Below are 20,062 nucleotides of genomic sequence, written 5' to 3'. Positions count from 1 at the left end.
AGGACTACAGTGCGTTCCGAACGGAAATAGAGTACGCTTTGGAACTGCAACAGAATGATTTTGCAGACGATGGGGAGAGGGTTGCCTATATTGTGGGACATCTGCAGGATGGGGCCAGAGATTGGATCAGGCCCCTAATGGCAACGCAGAATGCCGCCTTGAAAGACCTGAGGAAATTCTTCCAGGCGATGGATGCGATGTATTCCAGTGATTTACAGCAAAGTGTGACTTGGCGGGAACTGATGGGTTGCAAACAGGGGAACCAGTCAGTTAGAGACTACTGGTCACTCTTTGCCATGTTAGTCCACCGGCTCGGGTGGGATTTGGACTCGGAACCTATTCAAATGCTGTTCAAGGAGGGGTTGTCCCCGACGGTGAAGGACGAGCTTTCCCGTGCACCCCGCCCGCAGTCGATGGATCAGCTGACCAAGGCTGTGCTTGCGATTGGTGTAAGGCAGGAAGCGGGGGCCCAGGAGAAGCGGGAAGGAAGAGAGCAACGTTACCATGACTACTGCATTCCTGAAATACCAAGGCAGCCTTCCCCGCCGGCGGAGCCCATGGAAATAGATGGGGCGCGCGTGGGGGAGGTTTTAAACTCCAGTGAAGGTCGCAAGAGAGAGGGAAAGGATGGGAAAACCACCAAGAAGTGTTTTCTCTGCCAGCGGCCAGGACATTTGCCAGGGTCTGCCCGCAAAGAAAGGCCTGGCAAGGGATGGTGGGAGCTGCAGGGGGTGAGGAGGAGATGGTAAAGGAGCAGGGAAACGCCAAAGCTTGGCTGCCACTCAGCGGGCACAGCAGCCAGGCCAGCAACCAATAGAAGTGCCCAAACCAGACCCCCCCCCCCAGGGTGGCTATAGCCATAGAAGTGGTGCTAGAACTCCCAAATGGGCACCCAGTCAAGGTGAAAGGGCTGTTGGATTCAGGCAGTTCCTGCAATTTCTTCAGCAAGGACTTTGCACTAGAGCACCAGCTCCACCTGCTGCCCCTGGATTTCCCCTTGCAAGTAACCACCATTGATGGCAGGGAGCTTCTGGGAGGGGAAGTGACGCACCAGACCCCACCAATGAGAATGAGGGTTTCCAGGCACACGGAGACTATCGCCTTTCACGTAGCCTCACTGGCAGGGCCCCCAATAATATTAGGGATGAGCTGGCTAGCACAACATGATCCAGTGGTGGCATGGCATCAGAGAACGGTCACCTTTGGGTCCGCTTACTGCTTGGAACACTGTCTAGGGGGAGAAACCCCAAGGATGACAGTGGCCAGGGTGGCTGGGATAGCTGTGGAGCCGAAAGGGGAAGTGCCACCACAATATGCTGACCTGCAGGAAGTCTTCAGCGAGAAGGAGGCAGATAGACTACCCCCACATAGGCCCTTTGACTGCCAAATCAACTTGCTCCCTGGGGCGCAGCTACCGGTGGGTAAACTGTATGCCATGTCGGACAGGGAGATGAAGGAGTTGCGGGAGTTTATTGACAAGAACCTGAAGGTTCATAAGGGAATCAAAGGCGGTGGGGGGCAGTCCGGTGTTCTTTGTGGACAAAAAAGGGACTAACCAGCCCAGATTGGTCATAGACCGCGAACTGCTGGCGATCTATGCGGCATTTCGCCGATGGAGACATCTGTTAATAGGGGCGCAGCACAAGATCCAGGTTTGTACTGATTACAAGAACTTGGAATACTGGAGGACCGCACGAGTACTCAACCAGAGACAGATTCGATGGGCACAGGAGTTCTCCAAGGTTTCCTTCGAGATCCGATACGTGCCGGGAGAGGAAAACGTAAGAGCAGATGCTCTCTCCCGGAAACTGGAGTACATGGAAGGAGAGGGACCGCCGAAGATCCGACACGTGATCCCTGAGGACCGATGGGTGTGGGGGGGAGCCTTGGTTGGGAAACAAGAACTGGCCAGGCTTACTAGAAACGACGTGTTCGCTCAAACTAAAATCAGCGAACTCCGAGACGGGAGGGAAAACCATGGAGGGTTCGAGGAAAAGGAAGGGGTGCTGTACTATAAGGGGGCGCTGTATGTACCGGGGGAGACCTTGAGGGGGAAGGTACTCAAACAACTCCACGACAACCCCACAGCTGGGCACTTTGGACAGCACAAAACCATGCTGCTCGTCACCAGGCAGTTCTGGTGGCCAAGGGTGAGGGAAGATGTACGGGAATATGTACGGGGGTGCGACCGCTGCCAAGGGGCAAAGGGGGAGAGGGCTGCAACCGCAGGGTTACTGGAACCCTTACCCACGCCGGGAAGACCCTGGGAGGTGGTATCCATTGATTTCATGACAGATTTGCCCAATTCAAGGGGGAAGACAGCAGTCATGTTGTTAGTAGTCGATCTCCTGACGAAGATGTGCCATTTCATAGCTTGCTCACATGCGGTGACGGCAGAGGAGACAGCCAGGTTGTTTTTGGATCACATCTTCAGGCTGCATGGGGCTCCCTCGAGGGTCATCTCAGATCGCGGGAAAAAATTTACTTCCCGGTTCTGGAGGAAGCTCATGAGCTTGTTGCAGGTCGAGGTGGGCTTCTCGGCAGCGCGCCACCCGGAAACCAACGGGCAAGCAGAAAGAGTGAACAGTATACTCCAGCAACGATTGCATAGAGAAACTAGCGCTGGCTGAATTTGCGTACAATAACGCTGAACATGTGTCTACGGGAATGAGCCCGTTCATGGCCAATTATGGGTGTCACCCCAGGGCCTTCCCGGGGAGGGGGGAGGAAGGATGGAGTGTACCTGCAGCAGAGCAGTTCGTGGAAGAAATGGAGGCATTGCACCAGCAACTCAAGATGAACTTGGAGCGGGCCAAGGAAGTTTACAAGAGGCAGGCAGACAAGCACCGTCGGGAGGGGGAGGCCATACGGGTGGGAGACCGAGTGTGGTTGTCAACCCAAGGGTTACCCCTAAAAGGAGGGTGCAAGAAGTTGCAGCCAAGGCAGCTGGGACCTTTTGCGGTAACACAGCAGGTGAATCCTGTGGCATTCAAGCTCAAGTTGCCTGACAGCATGAAGATACATCCGGTGTTCCATAGGTCCCTACTCTCACCGTACAGGGAGGGGCGGGAATTTCTGGGGCGGGAGGGAGGAGTCACCACCCACCCGCGGGTAGAGGAGAGGGAACACCACAACCAAGCCACAGAAATACTCGATTCAAGGTGGCGAGGGCACCAGGTGGAGTACTTGGTGGCTTGGGAGGTAGAACCCGAGTCAGAAAACACGTGGGTCCCCGCTAAGGCGATCAATGACGGGTATCTAGTGGAAGAATTCCACAGCCTGTTCCCAGATAAACCGAAACCACTAACGAGATTCTGGGAGGAAGAATTTGGAACCACTGACGACGAAGAGGACTTTGTGGGTTTTCCGGCCTCCGAAGAGGAGGGAGGGGAGGTGTCAGAGAGAGAAGAATCAGACTGGGAGGCCCACCCCGCGGGAAGATATCGGAGCGGGTGGGAAGCGGGTTTTGAATCCTCAGAGGATAGCGACAGCACCTTCATGGGCGTCCCCCGCATCGTCGGCCGACGAAAGGGACGAGGTTGGATCTGAAGGTCGGGCCGGGGACGGAGGGGGTCCTGGGGGGGAGGTGGATGTCAGGGAACTGCCATCGGAGCTAGAGGTGGAGGGAAGGCTCCAGAGGGATGCAGGAGAGGGTCCCAGTAGGGAGAGAGGCAGCTCATCTGCTGGGGAAGGAAATCAGCGTAACACCAGTGGAGAAGGGGGGCAGATGGGGGGATCGGAGAGGAGGCTCCAAGACTCCTCGCCGGAGACCAGCGGAGAGAGTACGGGTACTCCGCTGCCCACACCCTCCCTGCGCAGAAGACTTCCGCGCAGGGAGAGTAGGAGGAGACTTGGCGTCAAACAACTTTTATGCTGGAAAAGGTTCAAGAAACGCCCACTGATGGATTCTGCCAGCGACTGAGACAGTCACGATGCTGGAGGCTGTTCAGTCAGAAAGGGTTTAACCAGGTAACCTTGCCAGCAGTGGCGGCAACTTACGCACGGGCAACCCCTAAATCCATTACAGTGTGTTATATGTTTTATTTCCTAATTTGTTAAAAAAAACCTACAGGCAGCCCTGTTTAGGGAAGCTTTTAATGTTTGATGGACTATTGCATTCTAATATTTTGTTGGGCGGTGTCAGGGGTACAGGGACAGAGGCACAGGGAAGGCAGGAAATGGAGAGCGATGGAGAGGAATCCCAGGATAGCGAGGAAGAGGATAGCAATGACGCAGGGGATTCCATGAGTCTCTCCAGCGAATCAGAGGATTCCCAGAAGGGGGCGCCTGTGGTAAGGGCAAGGGGAGCCCCAGGGGGAAAGTGTCAGGAGCGGGGGGCCAGCAGGGGACCCCAAAGCGGCAGCTGGGAATCAGGGCCAGCCTCCCCACCAGAGCGCAGCGACGGAGGGGGAGGTTCCAGTGTGTCAGAGGGAGCAGCTCCGGCGACAGAGAAAGGGGAGGGATCAGAGCAAGCCGTTCTCCCAGAAGGGGAGGAGGGCAGTGAGTGGAGTAGCATAACTGTCAAAAGGAAGGTCAGAGGTTGGTCGCGCGCGCCAAGTTCAAATGTGGAGGTGCACGGAAGAACAGGGAGCCCGGAGGAGGAGCCAGGTCCCAAAGCCCGCAGGAGGGGGGAGGAGCAGTCTGGAGATTCCGCTTCAGGAGAATCCAGGAGGGGAGGAATCCCGGCGGGCAGAAAGACCCTGCGGAAAAGGAAAGAGAGAAAGAGGTGGAGCAGCGTTAGCTTATTAAACTGGTGTAGGGGAGGGACCGACTCAGAGGGGACTTCTAACGTCTAAGGCTAAGAGACGCGGGGCTGCGCGCCTCGGTTGTGGAACCAGTAATGAACTGCAATAAACATCCTTGTATATAAGAAGAACTTGGCGTTGGTCTTTTGTGAGCTGAGACCTGAGGCAGCCCTGACAGGCGGGGTGGTATTTTATTTGTTTGTTTGTTTGTTTGTTTGTTTGTTTGTTTGTTTGTTTGTTGTTTGGAGTATGCATGGCTGACAAAGCCCGGCAGGGTGAAACAAGGTATTATTCCGGGAATCCTTTTCTTAAGTTCTTTCATCTGGTACCTGCATACAATAACTTTACTTTGCAAAGGCATATGTGGAACATTACAAAGAACAAGTTCATTTTCTGCAAGTACTGCTTCCTAAAGTTGTTGCGTCTGACACTTGTATTCATAAATACATACGTGAAACACAAAAAGCTTCTATTTGGACATTACGTAAGTATATAAGAACTGATCTATTTGTATTTCCTGTTCAAAATGTTGGTCTTTAATTGCTTCTGCTTAATTTGATAATGTGAAAAGAGTTATGTTTATATGATGTATAAAGAATTATCATAGTTAAACACAGCCAGGAACTGATATACACCCGAATAAATTTGCTTTATATCCTGTTTGGCAGAGGGCCTTCTCGGTAGTGGCGCCCGCCCTGTGGAACTCCCTCCCGTTAGATGTCAAAGGAATAAACAACTACCTGACATTTAGAAGACATCTGAAGGCAGCCCTCTTTAGGGAAGTTTTGAATGACTGGTGTTTTAATGTATTTCTAACCTTCCGTTGGAAGCCGTCCATTATGGCTGGGAAATAATAAATTATTATTATTATTATTATCTAGTTCAGAACAAGAGTCCTGTTCCCTCCTGCGATTTCCAGCAGATGGTGCTCAGAAACATTACTGCCTCCAGCCCTGCATTTTGTTATTTGTGCATCCAGACTAAACCAATTCTGGGCTTCGGCCTTTGAACGTTTCCTTTGGAGCACTTCATTGAACTCACGCAAAATATGTTGCTCTCCATCAAGGTGAAAGCTCCATTTGCCCAAACCGTGGCTATGCATGGCGAGTAAGCGTTGTGTTTTCTGAAGCGTTTCCTCAACCTAAGCGCTCTGGCCATAAAAATGAAGTGGCTGGGAGGACGGATGGAAGGTGGCATTCTCATATTTCCTCCTGTCACTCAACGCTGCTTAAAAAGGGCCTGGGCATGGATGAACTATTAGTCACAATCACCAAATAGAGAAATTCGGCTGCAGTCAACAGCAAGCAAAGAAAGGCATTGGAACCTCACTTCTGTATAATGTTTCATACTGAATCGGCATATAAATTCCTTAACGGGGAGGCAGCCCAGCGAAAGGGCCAAGAGCAGGCTTCCTCAGCCTCAACCCTCCAAATGTTTTTGGCCTGTTTTTGAAGGACCAGCTGCGCAGCCTGGGGGTCATTTTGGACCCATGGGGGCGCAGGTCCATTTTGTGTCCAGAGCAGCTCCATCTGGGACGCAAGTGGAGACCCACCCACTGTCTGGCCAGAGTGGTCAGGATCCAACCTCAACCCGTTCACCGCCATCCATCCTCCAACTGTCCCAAATGGTCCTTTCCATAGAGGCCATAATACATGGTCCTTAGTTCTCAATCCATATACATAACTTCTGATCCTATGGGTAACATAATATTAACCTTTTTTTGCTTCTTCTTCTACTTCAGGCTTCCTCAACCTTGGCCCTCCAGATGTTTTTTGGCCTACAACTCCCATGATCCCTAGCTAGCAGGACCAGTGGTCAGGGATGATGGGAATTGAAGTCTCAAAACATTTGGAGGGCTGAGGTTGAGGAAACCTGTTCTACTTTATCAGCAATTTCCCATCTTGGCCTAATCTCTTGTCTTGTTTCCTCTCTTCTCTCCTTTTTGGCTTTGCGCATTCATTTATCCCTGATTTTGCTGCTGTGACTGTGCCTGGGTATAAGCTACCGTATTTTTCGCTCTATAGGATGCACTTTTTCCCCTTCAAAAATGAAGGGGAAATGTGTGTGCATCCTATGGAGCGAAGACGCCATAGCCCCGCGACCCTCCCCCGGCTGGAGAGGTGACGCGCGGCTATGGCAGGAGCCTCTATAGCCGCGCGTCACCTCCCCAGCCGGGAGAGGGTCGCGGGGGGCTGCTTTAGCCCCGCGCGCACTCTCCCGGCTGGAGAGGTGGCGCGCGGCTATGGCAGGAGCCTCCACAGCCCCGCGTCACCTCTCCAGCCGGGAGAGCACGCGCGGGGCTAAAGAAGCACCCCGCGACCCTCTCTCGGCTGGAGAGGTGACGCGCGGCTATGGCAGGAGCCTCTCCGCTGTGCCTTTCCGCTGCTCCCTGACCTGCTCTTTGGGGCTGGTGGTGGGCTTCCCCCCGCCAGCCCCAAAGAGCAGGTCGAAAGGAACCTGAAGCCTGGAGAGCAAGAGGAGTCAGTGCACACCGACCCCTCTCGCTCTCCAGGCTTCCAAGGTAGCAGCCTGAACGCACCTTAAACGGCACCTTGTTTTAGAGCGGGAAAACAAGAGGGGGAAAGTTCTCCCCCTCTCTGTGCAGCGCCTCCTGCCGCTTCACTGAAGGGGCGCTGGGCAGAGAGGGGGAGAATTTTTTTTTTCTTGTTCTCCCCCCTCTAAAACAAAGTGCACCCTATTGTCCGGTGCGTCCTATGGTGCGAAAAATACGGTGCTTTGAAAGGAAGCAGGGCACATTTGGGATACCAGCTGTAATGATAGTTTGCAGCACCTAAAATTTGCAAACGCCTCTGATATTGAGAAACAAGGAAGCAAGTTGAATGCCTTGGGACACAGTTTCAGGTATTAAGATTGCAAAGAGGTATAGTTTATATAGTTAGTTTATATAGTTTATACAGTTAGTTCATGGGTAGGCACACTAAGCCCCGGGGGCGGAATCCGGCCCAGTCGCCTTCTCAATCTGGCCTGCGGACAGTCCGGGAATCAGCGTGTTTTGACATGAGTAGAATGTGTGCTTTTATTTAAAATGCATCTCTGGGTGATTTGTGGGGCCTGCCTGGTGTTTTGACATTAGTAGAATGTGTGCCCTTTTATTGAAAATGCATCTCTGGGTTATTTGTGGGGCATAGGAGTTCGTTCCTTATTTTTTTCAAAATCTAGTCTGGCCCCCCGCAAGGTCTGAGGAACAGTGGAGTGGTCCCCAGCTGAAAAAGTTTGCTGACCCCTGAGTTAGTTTACATAGGTTACATTTGTTGGAAGCAGGACTCTCAGAAAGAGTCCCATTCTGTGAATAAAACAGTATTTAAACAGCATTCAAAATGCTCTACAAAAGAAATCAAACCACAAATGTTTCATTTCCCAATATAACACAACCGCCTATGGGCACTCACATTAGCTCATCAGCGAAGTTGCCTGAACCATAATAATAATAATAATAATAATAATTTATCATTTCTGCCCCGTCCATCTGGCTGGCTCTCCCCAGCCACTCCAAGCTGCATCCAACAAAAAATTAAAAAGACAGCTGTTCAAAACTTCCCGAAATTATGCACCCCCACCGAGAGGGCTCAGATTCCTACAGGGGCTACTCAGCGTTTTGGACATTTTCGGAGACTGAAGTAGCTGGGCAGGTATTTATATCCTGTTGGTGGTGCCCTATTCTTCTCCCCTGAGATCACCTAAAATGGTAAGATGTTTTCTGTGGTATGAGGGCCACCAGTCTGGGGCAAAGGGGTGTGGACATCTCCTGGTGGCCCCCGCCCCCATATTAATAGCCTCCCTGAACTCTCAAACTGAGACATGCTCTTTATCAGCTGAGCTCCTAAAGTAGGGATGGTTGGGAATTGGTCCTCGCTGAAGGATGGCTTATCACAGGCACGCAGGTAACCCTCCTCTGCGCCCCAAATATATATATGACTTTTCATTGCCTTTTGTGCTTTGGGCAAGAGTTCGGGCTGGCTTGCTTGCTCTTTCAACAGGATATCGCTGTGCTGGAAATCCTTCATTTGAGCTGGAGGGGCTTTCCAGCAAATAAGGGGACCCTCTGTGCAATGATATTCCTTCCAGGGAAGGTAGGAGTGGGCAGTAGGGCAGTTCAAAAAAACCTCTTTTTTGAAAATGCCTGCTCCAAAGGTCTTATCTTGCTACACCCAGGAAATGCCCAGAGGTGACAATTGCAGGGCTCATTGTTTGCCAAGGGAAGCGAAATCTCATCACCAGACTTGCCTCAGGCTCCAGACATGCAAAGGAAGTTTTATTGTACTTTTGGGTGGTGGGTAGTAAGACCTATTTGCCTGTGCTAATATAACTGTATCTGAAATTTCATGCATATCAGTTAATATCATGACCCTCCTCCACGAAAAGAGCTGTTTACTTGGCCGTTTTCCTATGCCGTGGAGGCTGAAATTTCAATTCAGCGGAGCAGGGTCAAGATATTAACTGATATACATGAAATTTCAGAGATAGCTATATAATCCCTAGTGTAGTAAGATAAGACCTTTGGAGCAGGCATTTTTTTAAAAAAGAGGTTTTTATGAACCGCCCTACTGAACACCCAATGCTTTTCAGTGGAGCAGGGTCAAGATATTAACTCAGGCATGGCCAAACGTGGCCCTCCAGCTGCTTTGGGATTACAATGCCCATCATCCCTGACCACTGGTCCTGTGAGTTTGGGATGACGGGAGTTGTAGTCCCAAAACAGCTGGAGGGCCAAGTTGGGCCATGCCTGTATTAACTGATATGCATGAAATTTCAGAGATAGCTATATAATCCCTAGTGTAGTAAGATAAGACCTTTGGAGCAGGCATTTTTTTAAAAAAAGGTTTTTTTTATGAACTGCCCTAGTAAGCAGAGGTTCTGCTTCTTCCAGTATACTGGCATTAGTTCGCCTGTCTTTCCAAGTGAAGTGTCAAATTTTCCGGGGACCCTGTTAACAGAATCTTTCGAGGAGTTGGAGGTGGCGTTGATAAGTAAGTATAAGAGCTGGTAAAGGGCAATTAAGCAGGCCTATCACTAACTTCAAATGCAGCTCATGGACTGGGCTCTAAACAACTGCCAGATCCTTTTTGCAGGAGACAGGACAGAGAGAAGCTTCCGGGACAGCCTTGTCCCTGCTTAGACTCTCCACTAAACTCCTTAGCCGTCATTCTTTTAAATTTTGTTGTCGTTTAGTCATGTCCGACTCTTTGTGACCCCACGGACCAGAGCACGCCAGGCACTCCTGTCTTCCACTGCCTCCCGCAGTTTGGTCAAACTCATGCTGGTAGCTTCGAGAATACTGTCCCACCATCTCGTCCTCTGTCGTCCCCTTCTTCTTGTGCCCTCCATCTTTCCCAACATCAGGGTTTTTCCCAGGGAGTCTTCTCTTCTCATGAGGTGGCCAAAGTATTGGAGCCTCAGCTTCAGGATCTGTCCTTCCAGTGAGCACTCAGGGCTGATTTCCTTCAGAATGGATACGTTTGATCTTCTTGCAGTCCATGGGACTCTCAAGAGTCTCCTCCAGCACCATAATTCAAAAGCACCAATTCTTCGGCGATCAGCCTTCTTTATGGTCCAGCTCTCACTTCCATACATCACTACTGGGAAAACCATGGCTTTAACTATACGGACCTTTGTTGGCAAGGTGATGTCTCTGCTTTTTAAGATGCTGTCTAGGTTTGTCATTGCTTTTCTCCCAAGAAGCAGGTGTCTCTTAATTTCGTGACTGCTGTCACCATCTGCAGTGATCATTTATATCATTTAGGCGTAGACAAATTAGACTGCTTTACTAAAACCCAAAGAGTGAAGTTTTGGATAGACCATTTGAGTCCAGGCGCTCTTGGGACAATCTTGCAGCACTAGGGATATTAGATCAGGGGGATTTGAGTTTAGGCGAAGCCACAAGTTAAATGTCCTGTGCAAGATCCGTAATTCTACTGAAGGGAGATTGGCCTCAAGGTTCAATGATGTGTTTGGGACACAGGGTGGTACAGAAAAAAATTGCCTTAGAAACTTTGCATGCAGGAAAGCCCCAAGCTAGACCCCTGGAACCACCACTTAAAAACACCTGGAGTCGCATTTGAATCAAAAACCCCCAAGACCTGCTGCCTTTATGCGTATGGAGCTCAGTGGACAAATATCCTGACCTGGTACCAAGCAGCTTCCTAGGGTGATGTTACTGAATCCATATTACAGATCAGGTAGACTGAGGCAGAGGGCGAGAGAAAGGGTGTTAACTTCTGTTACGGAAATGGCGGGGGGGGGCACATCTTTAAAGTTGTTAAATGTTACAAATATTATGCCTGAATGTATCCCTTCGACTTGACAGCTCAGGGAAGATATCTAGCTTTAAAAAATCATATAAAATCAACCCCTTTGCCAGTTTCCTCCATTCCAAAGCTATTTTGCCCTTGGAAAAAGGACTCTTTCCCCTGCCACCTCTCCAAGTGTGAAGACATGTATACACACCTCCTACCCCAGGAAATGCCCAGAGGTGACAATTGCAGGGCTCATTGTTTGCCAAGGGAAGCGAAATCTCATCACCAGACTTGCCTCAGGCTCCAGACATGCAAAGGAAGTTTTATTGTACTTTTGGGTGGTGGGTAGTAAGACCTATTTGTCTGTGCTAATCTTGTGTAACCTCCCCTTTCTGACGGTTTTAGTGGTGTAGCATTGACGTATAGATGATGTTGTGCAAACTGTATTCTGGGATACTGTGGGAAAGTTTTAAAAGTCAATGTCGCCCCAATGCTCGGGGTTCTTACTGCCGTTTGAACCTGTTGCACAACAATAAAGGATCAAAGTCTAATGACCGCTGTTTTGCTCCAAATTACTTGGCTGGAATTTCCTTCTTTTACTGACTGCATGGACCCACGGGGGACTCGCACCCCAACGAGCTGGGCTGTTGAGTAGTCTCTCAACCCAGAATTTTCTTTAACACGTGCTTGGGTGGGCTCACAGCTTGGCCCCTTGTCTCTGTCTTCCATAAGCACTTTGGTGCTCATTCACCCTAGCTGTGCTCCTGTGCTGTAGGACTGGCGTTTGCAGCTCATGCTTCAATCCCACTTTGCCTGCTGATGGACGGATGGAGGCTGCAGAAATTGTTTCGCGTCCTTCCAGAGACATTTGACCCCCCCCCCGCAAGCTATTTGCTTACCAGTTGCCTGCCCTCCCATTTGTTGAATGTGTTCTGCAAACCGTTGCCACAACGCAAAATACTTGGTATATAGCCAGACCAAATTCCGGGTAATCGAGTGAAAGAGCAAGCAACTCAGGAAACAATGGGGTCATGGGCCTATATTTAGATTGGAGGGTGGGTGGGTGGGAGAGAACATTGCAGAAACAAGTTAGCCATGAACACGTTGGTTTTACTTGGCTGTCCTGGACCTTAGAAAGGGGTGCTCTGCGTAGCCCCCCGCTTGCTTACTTCTCTTGTTCTGAGCTTGCAGGCCTGACCCTGTAGCTGTGAGAGCTTCAGACAGGAATGGCAGTCTGGCAGCCCCTGCTCCAGATCTGTTCTCTGTCTGAATCTAACGCTGTTTGAAATAAATTAAAAATTTAAAAAATTGTCCAGCAGCGCCTTAGAGACCAACTCAGTTTGTTCTGGGTCTAAGCTTTCGTGTGCAGGTGCCCTTCTTCAGATACATGGAAACCAAAGTCTGTATAAGAACTAGTATGAAAAAAGAGGTCTCCCAGCATTCTCCCACGCCCATATAAGAACAGCGTAAACAGTTGGGCCTGATGAGCGTTTACTGTTCCCAACCCTAATCCTGCGGTAAGCCATCTAACTAGGTTTTAATTTGATCCTGACTTGTTTTCAGGAGGTAATTTCATTATTGTTTGATTTTATACCAATGTTACATATTTGGTGTTAGCCGCCCTGAGCCCAGTTTCGTCCGAGGAGGGCGGGATACAAATCAAAGTTTATTATTATTATCAGGCCGTGATATATAGTGGGAGGGTGGGGCGGGGTTTTTCTACGCAGGGTAGTAGAACTCAATGGGTATTATGCAGATGACCAAAATTAGCCGAAATTATAAAAAAAAATTGTCCAGTAGCACCTTAGAGAACAACTCAGTTTGTTCTGAGTCTAAGCTTCGTGTGCAGGCCCCCTTCTTCAGATACATGGAAGCAGAAGTCACTAGACCCTTACATATACTAGGAGGGTGGAGTGGGGTATTTCTCAGAAGGGTAGTAGGAGACGGGTGATTTTATGGTTCCAGAACTGAAACCTTCCTCTGCGTGTCCAGGATTACAGACCTGCGCCTCCATGATTGACACCTTCTTAATCCTTGTATTTAATGATAATAACACTTGGCTGTCGTGCGCAGGCAGACTTCTTCAGATACACTGAACCAGAAGTCCCCAGACCCTGATATTTAGTGGAAGGAAAAGTCACCAGACCCTGATATATAGAGGGAGGGTAGGGTTTTTCTCCGAAGGGTAGTAGGACTCAATGGGTTTGGTCAACCTGTGGGCGACTGTGAATGACTACAATTAGTCCTACAGGAAAAAGCAAGGGATAGTATGCAGATGATTAGCACATGTAATGAGACAGGAATCCAATATCTCTACTCAGACCAGGTCTCTCCATCGTTTTCAGTTGAGTAATAAGTTGCAATTCAACCACTTCTCCTTCAAGTCTATTTCTGAAATTCTTTTGTCATAAGATAGCTGCTTGGAGATCCTGTATTGAATGTCCTGGGAGACGGAAGCTTTCTCCTCCTGGCTTCTCTGTCTTGTGATTCCCGATGTCGGATTGATGCCCATTTATCCTCTGGTGCTGGGTTTAGCCTGTTGGTCCAATATACAGAGCCAAAGGGCACTGCTGGCATTTGATGGCATACACCAGGCATGGCCCAAGTCCGTCTCAGGGGCCTAATCTGGCTCACAAGTCAGTTGAATTTGGCTCCTGTGGAAGTTTATTTCCTAAAAATCCTTTAAAAACTCAACAACTTTGGTTGGCCCTTTGATCACAGCCCTTCACTTCATCAAATCTGGCCCTCTTTGAAAAAAGTTTGGACACCACTGGCTACACCATGGGTAGGCAAACAAAGGCCCAGGGGCCAGATCCAGTCCAATCGCCTTCTCAGTCCGGCCTGCGAATGGTCCAGGAATCAGCGTGCTTTGACATGAGTAGAATGTGTCCTTTTATTTAAAATGCATCTCTGGGTTATTTGTGGGGCATAGGAATTCGTTCATTCCCCCCTCCCCCCCCCAAAAAAAACACCACTAGTCCGGCCCCCCACAAGGTCTGAGGGAAAAAATTGCTGACCCCTGGCCATATACACTGTTTGAAGATGAGCCATGAAATAGGCCTGAGATGATGATGATGATGATGTTGATGATGATTTATTTATACTCCGCCCATCTGGCTGGGTTTCCCCAGCCACTCTGGGCGGCTTCCAACAAAAGATTAAAATACAATAGTCCATCAAACATTAAAAGCTTCCCTAAACATTAAAAGCCTTCAGATGTCTTCTAAAAGTCTGGTAGTTGTTTTTCTCTTTGACATCTGGTGGGAGGGCGTTCCACGGGGTGGGCGCCACTACCGAGAAAGCCCTCTGCCTGGTTCCCTGTAACTTGGCTTCTTGCAGTGAGGGAACCACCAGAAGGCCCTTGGCGCTGGACCTCAGTGTCCGGGTAGAACAATGGATGGAGATGCTCCTTCAGGTATGGGATGTTTGGTGTTGTTGGGTCCAGCAATGGTGCAATCCAGGCGTGTGTGGGCAGCAAAGTTGGCACCTGGGTTTATTGTAGGCTCTGGTACCCGTGTCCATGTTAAGTCTGTATGATTGTGGGTGAGGAGTTGTTTAAGATTGGGCGGCTGACAGTAGGCGAAGAAAGGTCTTCCTCCCAGAGCTTGGGAAAGGGAACTGTCGCCGTCTAGGAGAGGTTGCAAATCTCTGATGAGGCATTGAACTATTTTAACTTGGGAGCTGGATGTGATCGCCAATAGCGTTCTGTTGTTTTCTCTTTGGGGTGTTTTCTCGCAGCATGCTCTTTCTGGGGATCAGTTTGGCCTTGTAGATCTGTCATTGAACTTTGAGTTCCAACACCCCTGAATCTAGGATCTGATGTTGCTTGAAAGAAGATCAACGTCCTTTTTAGAACCCAAAACTCCATGGTGGCTCTCGCTGGTGGAAGCATTAGCATTAAAACCTCTTAGCAAGAGAGGAAATTGGCCGACATACAGAGAATTATTAATAGAGGTGGAGAAAGGGTTGAAGCTGAAAGAATATGAAGAACTAAAGACTACATTGCAAAGTTGGTTACATCATAGACAATTAAACCAACAGTTTAAGGAAGACAGTAAGAAAGGTCTCAGCTACACAGTGTCAAACTTACCAAAAGAGATAACTGAGAGTGATACGAAATTACTTTTTAAAAATGTATCATCTCCTGTTATATGGGGAAATGCTGGATGAAATGGTAAAGTCAGCACAAATACAACTTGAAGACTGAGAAAAGGTGTGGAAGGTGAATTTAAAATTTACAGACTGTATTTTATTGAAAGAGAATTATATTAAAATGATGTATAGATGGTATATTACGCCAGAGAAAGTGGCAAAAAAAGTATAAAAAGGGATCTAAAACCTGTTGGAAATGTAAAGAAAAATATGGTACATTTTATCATATGTGGTGGGAATGCAAAAGGGTTAGAAATTATTGGGAAATTATATATAATGAATTGAAATAAATGTTTAAAAAGACTTTTGTTAAGAAACCAGAAGCATTCCTTCTAGGAATTTTAGACCAAGATTTAGAAAAAAAAGGAAATTGGAAATGATTTATGTCTGCAACAACAGCGGCAAGAATTATATTAGCACAAACTTGGAAGACAGAAGAAATACCAACGAAAGAACAATGGCAAGGGAAACTTATGGAATATGCAGAACTGGCAAAATTAACAGATAAATTACATGAAAAGGATAACAATGACTTTAAAAGAGAATGCGAACCATTTACAACATATATGAAGAGACAACATAAAGAATTGGACTCACTGGCAGGGTTTGAATAAACCAACACAATTGTGTATAACCAAAAGCATTGGGGAAATTTTGGGAAACAACACGCAGGGTGAGTAATATGGAAATAAAACAAAATGGGAGCATGAGGGAAGTCCAGGTGAGGAGGGGGGGATATGGAAAATTGTTAGAGAAATATTGTTAGAGGATGTATACATGAAAACACCAATAAAAAATATTTTTGAAAAAGAAAAACTAATAAAAAATATTTTAAGAAAGAAAGAAAGACGATCATTGCCCAGAGCAATTTTAGCCAAGAATGTGAACTGTTGGGAAAACCCTGGGAGTTTGTCTTTCTCCTGTGTCCTGTCTCTTGATGGATGAGGTGGTGGCTCGCCTGATGAATGGGAGACAGGTCAAGGTTAACATAGCTGGAATGGAAGCAATGTGTTCCTTAGTGGACTAGGAAGCAAAACAGGCCGTCCCGCTCTGCAAAGAGCTGCTGGGACTCACATCATGTTATAAAAAACCCACACCGCTCCTTTTTCCTGTATGGGGTACCCAAGAGCACAGCATCTAGAGACCTTAAGTGGGTTCCCTATTGCAGGGGTGGCCAACTCCCAAGAGACTGTGATCTACTCACAGAGTTAAAAGCTGGCAGTGATCTACCCCCTTTTTGGGAGGAGGAAAGCCTGTTTTGGGGGGGGGGGGTTCAGGTCTAAGTGGGAGACCTTTTTTTAGGGAGGAAAGTTGTTGAGTTGGTTTTTTTTTTTTTGGTTTTTTTTTGAGGATGGAGAAAATAATAGAGGCCGACCAGAGAATATTGAGAAGCACAGCAGCTAGGCTATTGGCTATTATGTGTGACCTCCCATTCTAAAAAGACCATAAAATCAAAGAACATCCAATTGCCGTATTTTTCCGCGTATAACACACGCCCGTGTATAAGATGCCCCCTATTTTGGGGGACTCAAATTTAAGAAAACAGGGCCCCCTTTTAAACATTTTTTGAAGTAAAAAAGCCCCTAGTCTTATACATGGAAAAGTACAGCACCTAGGCAATGGATTCTTTGGATCCTGAACAACCAGGACTTCTTAGAAAGAGACGGAAAAGTCAACGGACAAACAAAACTGTTTGGTTTACAAGGCCGCACAGAGCTGGCCCTGGAACAGCATAGTTTGGATATTTCAAGCCCTTGTTTGGGAGAAGTGAAGGCTTGACTTGATTCCGACAACCTCCCAGGCCCCGTGCTAGATCTCAAACACCGTCTTTCAGAACGTGGGGTTTCAAAGATATTTTTTCCGTGTCCAAGAGGTCCTCCTCGCTGTTTTTTTTAATAAATGTTGGTTTCCTGTTCTCTGCTGTGATGGTCTCCTTGTCGAGAATCACCCAGTTAGGTGTTTATTGATCCATGTAACGTTGGGAAATGTCAATCACTTCTCCTACCTGGGCAGTTCTCTTTCCACAAGGGCCGATGTTGATACCGAAATCCAGCACTGCCTGAACTCTGCGAGTGCAGCTTTCTCCCGATTGAAGGGCAGAGTGTTTGAGGACCGGGACATTTGCAGAAAAACCCAAATTTGCTATGGTACTACCAACCTGACTGTCTGCTTGTGAAACACAGACCACTTACCAACGCTGTCTCCAACTCCTTGAAAGATTCCATCAACGGGGTCTCCGAAAAATTTGGGAAGACACAGGCAAACTGTACTGGAAGAAGCAAAAATTGCCAGTGTCGAAGTGACGATTCTTCAACATCAACTTCTTGAATTCTGACAAGACAAAAGTATTCTGTTGGGGGGACAGGGTGTGTGTGTGTGAGAGAGGGACTCCCTGGCCCTGAATGGGGCAACTTTGCCCCTGAAGGACCAGCTGCACAGCCTGGGGGTCATTTTGGACCCATGGGGGCACAGGTCCATTCTGTGTCCAGGGCAGCTCCATCTGGGACACAGGATGAGACCCCACCTGCCCAGAGCAGTGCATGCTCTGGTTATCTCCCGCTTGGACTACTGCAATGCACTCTACTTGGTGCTACCTTTGAAGGTGACCTGGAAACTTAAACTAATCCAAAATGCGTTGGAAAAATGCTCTGGGGGAAATGGCAACCCCCCCCCCCCCAGACCTCTGAGCGTCTCCCAGTAGGCACGTCTCTGGAATGGCATGTCCCTTCATCTCCGTAGTGCCTCTCTGTGACACTTTTCATCTGAAAAGTGCACACAAGTCTTCTAGCATCACACAGCAAGAAGAAAGAAACATCCGTAGATCTAAACTACATTTTATTTAGATTCTATACAGACAATCCATAATCACGTCTGTGTTCTCCAAGCTCTGGCAGAACAACAACTGTTGCATACTGCAAAAGTGAAAGTACAGTTACAATAACATGCTCAGACGGAAGAGATAAGACAGTCTTCCGTTATCACACTCTTCTCAGACATCTCATGTGATTTATATTAATCACAGCAGCAGCATCGGCTGCATAAAAATTCTAACATAATGCAGCAGCCAGGCTGGTGACTGGGACCCCCGAGATGACATCCACTGGGCCCAATTCATAGCATATTAATTTTTTTTACCTTCCTGTAATAAAAAAAAGGGGGGGATTTTAGTTTTCCCAAAAGGAAACCTTCCTCCGTGGGTCAACGTGAAGAGGATGTCAGCAAGGTTGAATTTTTTTCTGTAAAATAAAGGATTTGACCGGGACCACATAACACCGGTCCTGAAAGACCTACATTGGCTCCCTCCCAGGACGTTTCCAAGCACAATTCAAAGTGTTGCTGCTGACCTTGAAAGCCCTAAACAGCCCAGTAGACCTGAAGGAGCATCTCCACCCGGAGCATCTCCACCCGAGGGCCTTCTGGTGGTTCCCTCCCTGTGAGAAGCGAGGTTACAGGGAACCAGGCAGAGGGCCTTCTCGGTAGTGGCGCCCGCCCTGTGGAACGCCCTCCTGTCAGATGTCAAAGAGATAAACAACTATCTGATGTTTAGAAGACATCTGAAGGCAGCCCTCTTTAGGAAAGTTTTGAATGACTGATTGACTGATGTTTTAATGTATTTTTAACCTTCTGTTGGAAGCTGCCCAGAGTGGTTGGGGAAACCCAGCCAGATGGGTGGGGTATAAGTAATAAATAATAATAATAATAATAATAATAATAATAATAATAATAATAATTCCATGGAGGCGCAGATTGCAGCTATAACAAAGGCGGCATTTTTCCATCTCCGCCAAGCTAAGCAGTTGGCTCCTTACCTCTCTCGCCCTGACCTAGCCACTGTGATCCACGCGACGGTCACCTCCAGATTGGATTATTGTAACTCGCTCTACGTGGGGCTGCCCTTGAGACTGACCCAGAAACTCCAGCGGGTGCAGAATGCCGCGGCGAGACTCCTTATGGGGTCTTCGCTGCGAGATCACATTCATCCGGTGCTACACCAGCTGCACTGGCTCCCGGTGGAGTACAGGATCAGATTTAAGGTGCTGGTTTTAACCTTTAAAGCCCTATACGGCCTAGGACCCTCGTACCTACGGGACCGCCTCTCCTGGTATGCCCCACAGAGAAACTTACGGTCTTCAAATAAAAACATCTTGAAGGTCCCAGGCCACAGAGAAGTTAGGCTGGCCTCAACTAGAGCCAGGGCTTTTTCGGCTGTGGCTCCGATCTGGTGGAACACTCTGTCACAAGAGACCAGGGCCCTGCGGGACTTGACATCTTTCCGCAGGGCCTGCAAGACAGAGTTGTTCCGCCAGGCCTTTGGCCAGGGCACAGCCTGACTCCCTCCCTCGGCAATCTTCGCGGAGCTCTGGCCCAATGGTTGCCAATGGCCTGAATTAATTAATTTTACAATGAATAATTTTAGAGTGTTGTTTATGTTATACTTTTATACTGTTTTATTGTTGTTAGCCGCCCTGAGCCCGGCTTCGGCTGGGGAGGGCGGGATATAAATAAAATTTATTATTATTATTATTAATAATAATAATTGGCTGACCTTTGCTTCCTGTTACACATTATGATAAGATCTGGACAACTAAAGGTGGACCCATGTGTGGGAATGAGTTTTATTCTTAGGCAGGCATAGGCAACCTTTGGCCCTCCAGATGTTTTGGCCTACAACTCCCATGATCCCTAGCTAACAGGACCAGTGGTCAGGGATGATGGGAATTGTAGTCCAAAACATCTGGAGGGCCAAAGGTTGCTTATGCTTGTCCCACACCATGTTCCGAGCTGCAGGTGCTTTTCCCATTTGCCGTGCACCGACCATGTGCTTCGCTGTCTCCTATGGGAGTCGGAACTTAACAGGTTAAGTTGTTCCCATGATGCCTCAGCATTCTGACGTCAGCTTTGGAAGCTGGG

The 20,062-nt window shown here is 48.3% G+C and overlaps 1 protein-coding gene across 1 annotated transcript in view; it reads left to right on the top strand.

Annotated features, from left to right (window-relative positions):
• The first annotated feature begins 8,571 nt into the window (after window positions 1-8,571).
• LOC310697689 (four and a half LIM domains protein 1-like) overlaps window positions 8,572-20,062 on the top strand; it is a 44,139-nt gene continuing 32,648 nt past the window's right edge. Inside the window, exon 1 of the mRNA XM_083484385.1 lies at window positions 8,572-8,647. Within this exon, the coding sequence (XP_083340511.1) occupies window positions 8,626-8,647 (22 nt within the window). The 5' untranslated portion in view covers window positions 8,572-8,625. The remainder of the gene's footprint in view (window positions 8,648-20,062) is intronic.

This window comes from Podarcis liolepis (assembly GCF_965112155.1).
Source record: "Podarcis liolepis genome assembly, chromosome: W".
NCBI lineage: Eukaryota > Metazoa > Chordata > Lepidosauria > Squamata > Lacertidae > Podarcis > Podarcis liolepis.
Note: the sequence above shows the minus strand (reverse complement) of the source record. Positions and strands in the feature narration are given on the sequence as shown.